General features: G+C 36.0%; 1 protein-coding gene across 1 annotated transcript in view; it reads right to left on the bottom strand.

Annotated features, from left to right (window-relative positions):
• The window catches only part of synj1 (synaptojanin 1), a 36197-nt gene extending 31543 nt beyond the window's left edge, over positions 1-4654 (bottom strand). The window contains exons 1-4 of the mRNA XM_073830253.1: positions 4558-4654; positions 3524-3671; positions 2567-2653; positions 1532-1799 (exon numbers count right to left, since the gene is read on the bottom strand). Of these exons, the coding sequence (XP_073686354.1) occupies positions 1532-1799; positions 2567-2653; positions 3524-3647 (479 nt within the window). The 5' untranslated portion in view covers positions 3648-3671; positions 4558-4654. The remainder of the gene's footprint in view (positions 1-1531; positions 1800-2566; positions 2654-3523; positions 3672-4557) is intronic.
• Between the last annotated feature and the right edge of the window lie 1346 nt (positions 4655-6000).

Raw genomic sequence — 6000 nt, forward strand, 5'->3', positions numbered from 1 at the left:
GAGGTTTTAGAATATAGTCTATAATGCGGTTACACGCTCCTGTGATGTCGCTGTGCTACATGGCCACGAAAACTTATCTTTTGCATTTTTAAGCATTGCGGTTTAAAGGTTGTATCAGCGATTTCTAGCCTGAAACATAAAGTGTCAAATTCAGCTGACCTTTCATCACGATCCGCTCGCTGCCTGCCCCATAAATTGTCTGTGAAAAAAACGCGTCTCTCTGGTCAGCCTAGGGTCCGAGATATGCCAAAAAACAATCGACACTACCAACCTTTCCACAGATAAACAAACAGTGTTCCAACCAATCAGCATCAGGGGTTTGGTGTTGTGGACTTTCGCTCCGCCTCCCTCACATCCCTGCACCAGTAGGAAAGTCCACAACACCAAACCCCTGATGCTGATTGGTTGGAACACTGTTTGTTTATCTGTGGAAAGGTTGGTAGTGTCGATTGTTTTTTGGCATATCTCGGACCCTAGGCTGACCAGAGAGACGCGTTTTTTTCACAGACAATTTATGGGGCAAGCAGCGAGCGGATCGTGAAGAAAGGTCAGCTGAAATTGACACTTTATGTTTTAGGCTAGAAATCGCTGATACAACCTTTAAAAACAAGTGATTTTAATCCGTTGAAATGCAATCAGCGGTGAAAGAGACCTCATGTTGCTATATGCGCATGCTGTCTGAGAGTTAAATACACACACTTGTAAGTGTCAAAAAGCCTGTCTTTGTAAGTATCCTTGCAAACACAGTAATTTAGGTTTTAAGTGAAAACAAACAGCTGATAAAGAAAACATGTGTAACAGTATGTTGGATCCGGGCAGCTCTTAAAGTGACAGCAGTTTAATGATCCTGCTGTCTGTCATTCGTGTTAATCAAACAATAGAAAGAAAATCTCTCACTGCTCTTGACTAAACCACTTTTATAACTTTAATAAGACAAATATATACATTTAATTTACACACTGAAGAATATGCATTGTTTTTACATTTGATTACTTTATTCAGTGTGTGTAGCATTTCTTATTTATTTGTAGAACTGTAGTTTTTTTTGTCCTATTGCTGTTTGTTATTCTTATTTAATCAGTGACTGTTTACTTGAGGTGTGCTTTATTTAGGCTAGTGTTAGTTTTTGTGATATTGACACTGGTGACAAGAATTATGAAATTTCTATGGTATCAAAAACGTTAATATCATTAAGAGCCACACCTGACTCGTGTGTGTAGAGCAGAGTAGAGCAGGCAGTGGGCCAAACCACTGTGAGGAAGGGGAAGGGGAACTCAACTGTTTGTAAATGCATTTTTTTGCGGGTTTTTTTCTACTTACACAAGTATTTTAGGTATACATACATATATTTTTCACAATAGAGAGTGCAATTTTTTTTTGAGGGGGGGGGGGTGTCAACATGTCCCCTCCGCCCCCGGGATTTACGCCCATGTCGCTTACCATTAATGGCCACTAAAAATAAATGTTTTGAATGAAACAGTATTTGTATTAAATAGACACGGAATCAAAAGGACCTTTGACAAAAACCCACCAGAAAAAACGATTGTCAGATGTGTCTTCTCTGATTCTGCGGTGTGCGTTCAAACTGAGGTCCAGACTTACTCCGGTGGAGGACCAGGCGAAATAGAAGTTGCCAGAGTTTAAGACTTTCCTGACATCGGCGATGCGGTCCTCATCCGAGGGGTCATTTTTTAGAGAGACAAAGTCAGTGCCTGTTACCCGAAAAACTTCTGAATCCTGGACTTTTCCCACTGAACTGCAGCCTGTTACGACCACCAGGCTGTGCAGCATAGAATCCCCTTTGAAAGAAGAGTGAAGCAGATTTAGAGTTTGTAGCTTATGCAGATTTTGTAACCACATCTTTAAAATGTGGAAGTTTAGTCAATAGTCATTGAAAAACCATATTTGAATACTAAGGTGGACAAGTGTCCACGTCTATGCTGCATTCTAAAAAACTTAAAGGGATAGTTCACTCAAAAATGAAATTTCTGTCATTAACTACTTACCCTCATGTTGTTCCAAACCCATAGGAACACAAACGAAGACATTTTTGATGAAATCCAACAGCTTTCTGACTCTGCATAGACAGCAAGGACCTTGAACCTGGTAGGACTCTTGCTATCAATGAAGGGTCAGAGAGCTCTTGATTTTTATTAAAAATGTATAATTTGTGTTCTGAAAATGAATGACGGTCTTACAGGTTTGAAACAGCATGAGGGTGAGTAATTAATGACAAAAATGGCACTTCTGGGTGGACTATCATTTAAATTATGACAGTGAAATATTACATATGTTTACTATCTCAAATAACGGGCTAACCTTGTAGTTACACTGTAATTACTGACTATTTTAGTATAACAACTGCTTGATAACATGTTGTGAATTTACCTTTTATAATTTGTGTTTTGCTGTGAATTTTAGTGTTTTGGTAACATTTCTGCACTACTTATCCTCAAGCTCAGGGTTTTTCTTTTAATCTGGCGACAGGGTGGATTTATATTTGTTGTGATGACAAATGCAACCAGCAAGTCAAATTAAAGAAAAAAATACAGATGAGAAACTGTACCAAGGTTAAGACGAAGAACTCCCAGGATGCCATAAGCATCCAGCATCTTGGTGTATGACGCTTTAATAGTCTCCTTCTCCGCCGCCGCTGTGGATGACACCAAAACAATTACTTACAGTTGAGGTCAGAAGTTTACCTCCCTCTTTCAGATTCTGCAAAATGTTAATTATATAACCAAAATAAGAGGGATCATACAAAATGCATGTTATTGTTTATTAAGTACTGACCTGGATAAGATACTTCACATAAAAGATGTTTAAATATAGTCCACAAGAGAAAATAATAGTTGAATTTATAAAAATGAAACCTGATTCTTAATACAGTGTTGTTTCCTGAATGACCCACAGCTGTGTTTTTTTGTTTTTTGTGATAGTTGTTCATGAGTCCCTTGTTTGTCCTGAACAGTTAAACTGCCTGCTGTTCTCTAGAAAAATCCTTCAGGTCCCACAAATTCTTTGGTTTTTCAGCATTTGTGTGTATTTGAACCCTTTCCAACAATGACTCTATGATTTTGAGATCCATCTGAGGACAACTAAGGGACTCATATGCAACTATTACAGGAGGTTCAAATGCTCACTGATGCTCCAGAAGGAAAAACCATTAAGAGCCGTTTTTATGTGAAATATCTTATTCAAGTCAGTAATAAAAATTAACAATAACATGCATTTTGTATGATCCCTCTTATTTTGGTAAAATGATTTACAATTTGCAGATTCTGAAAGGGGGATGTAAACTTTTGCCTTCAACTGTAATTAAAATTCACATACTTTATAGATTCAAAAAAAGGTATTATATGCAAACAGACAATGTTAAAGCCATTTTGTTTCTCTTACATCTAAAAAATTTGGGGAATCAATGCCTTTTGATTCAATAACACTTAAATAAATGACTGGTTTGATATTTGTACATTTAAAAATTAAATTTAAAAAAGTACAATGTATGTATGGAAAGTCTTACACAGTACTGCAACGGCTCCTGACTCGAACATCAGGCATTCCTCTCGATTTCTAGTCTCCACAATCACACTGTATGGAGGTGGATCCAGCTTATGATAAATACGATAACCTTTACTGAATGCCATGGCTTGACACAACCTGTTTCAGCACTGCAAAAGAAAAAAAAAAAAAACATTTACTTTGAAAACACACCATATGAAGGAAATGCCACTGGGGTTATGCTAACCATTATTCAAAGCCCTAAACCGCCTGCAGGTTCAGATAAGCAGGTGCATCAAATGTCGCATCATGCAGTCAAGAAAACACAATTCAAAGTGTATTATTATTGCATCCTGTCATAAACCATTGACATAAGAGGAAGGAAATAGCTGACAGACTTGCACAATTCGTGATTTTGTAAATACACAATTTCGTTGTTACGGCAGCAACAAAATCATGCATGTTAAGTTCATTATAGTAAAAAAAAAAGACATGATGCATAGAAAAACATGTCAGGTATACAGTATTTCAGCAACACGACAACAAGGGATGCATTGAACCCCAATCCCATCAAAGCCGAAGCAACGAGTTAAAATGTCCGACTCATATGAAATAAACCGTGCAGAAACAGAGAATGACACATCACATATAATCAGATCTGCAACCCAAATACCTAATAATGTTTACAATTCATGCACACATAGGCTGTCTAACCTTGGGCCACTGTCTCAGCGTGAGGCTGAAGGTTAGTGCACATATGATTAACAATCATCCATATGATATCTACAGTGAAGAAAACCAGGCCCCGCCGGCCGTTTATCTCCCAAAATCAACAGTTAAGACAGACTGACAGCGGTAAAAGCCTTTCTCACGACCAGCACTAGTGGCTAATGTTAGCTGGCTAGCTCTCCATCGCCTTCCTGAACCATATAAACAGACATTTAACTGGTAACAGCGCCGTATAATGTGCATTTATACGTTAAAGGTACAAATGCAATGTCTCAGTGCTTATTATTCATTTACAACGATGCTCGGTAAAGAGATGGTCTTGTGTACCTGTCAGAGTTGTGTCTGTCTTCCCCCGGTTGGAGATCGTATACGGCTAGAAACAAAATGATTAGCGGGGCAGGGAGTTTAAGCACAGAAATACAACCGAAACCTAGAAAGGACAACGTGAATACACCCAGGATAGTTTCCGGGATCTTAAAGTGCACACTGATTGGCTAGATTTGTGTCATGTGACTTAAGAATTTGAGGTAGGCCTACTGATGAGAACACAATATTTTTGGAAAAAATTAGAAAAAGCTATACCAGCAGGTTTAATCCAATTAGTTGAAGATCACCTATGTTTAGGGTAATGTTATGTATCCTGATTTGATTTTGGGTGGTATTAACATTTTAGACAGGAAGTGTAAAAACATTCATTTTCGCAAATGTTTCAAACAAAAATAAAAATGACAAGAGGTCAATTCTACTGGAATTCGTTTATAGATTATATATATTGGGAAAAAGCATATAGGCTTTTGCCCAGTAAGTTTTGTGTATTTAACAAAGTTAAGGAAGTCCTTTATAATATTCTTCATAAAATCTATCCTTTTAACTCCTCCATTTCTAAATATTCTGACATTTATGAGAATTGTTCATTTTGTGGTCTTATGGATCAAAACAGCTGCCCATAAATTGTTTGATTGTAGCATTACTAATAGATTTTAGGTTGATTAAACTTTTATGTTTTGGCACTATAAAAGTGGTTCACTGTTTTGTACTCAAAAATGTGTTATTTGTTATTATGGAAATCCAAAACACATTTCTTTTGAATGTCTTTCTTTATTTTGTATGCAAAATTCCTTATCCATAAGCAAAAATTGTGTAAGTCCTCTTTGTGTCTTTTACGTTTTCTGCCAAATTCAACTCTATAATTTAAAAACACATTACCCTTATATTGTGCTTTTCTTTGTCTGTGTATGTGAACCCATGTTTGTTTTGTTGTTGATGCAAGTGCACATGTTGTCATTGGAGGAGCAATATGAAAATTGATATTTTGCTGCAACTTATTTATTTATTTATTCTGTTAGTGTAAATGTTGTTTATCCATAAATGTAAGGTATTAAAACATAACTGCTTCTTTCTACAGATCAAAGATATATTGGGATCTATTATTTTATGCACCTCTTGTAACAAAAGCTAATGATGTAATGCATGCTGAGTTTTTGTATAATGTTTGTTTTTATATATTAATATTTTGATCGGTGGGAGTGAGAAGTGATTCATATACCATTATATATATATATATATATATATATATATATATATATATATATATATATATATTGTTTTGAACTTTGATACTGACCAACCCTCTGTCAATTGTTTTATTTGTTGTAATTGTCTTTCTATATTTTTTTCCTTTTAATTTTAATTTTCTTCTAATTTGATATCAGAACACAAATTAGATGACTAAAAAAAGAAAAGAAATCTGCCATTATTGGTCATCTGGCG

Source organism: Garra rufa, chromosome 23, assembly GCF_049309525.1.
Source record: "Garra rufa chromosome 23, GarRuf1.0, whole genome shotgun sequence".
In the NCBI taxonomy this organism is placed as follows: Eukaryota; Metazoa; Chordata; class Actinopteri; order Cypriniformes; family Cyprinidae; genus Garra; species Garra rufa.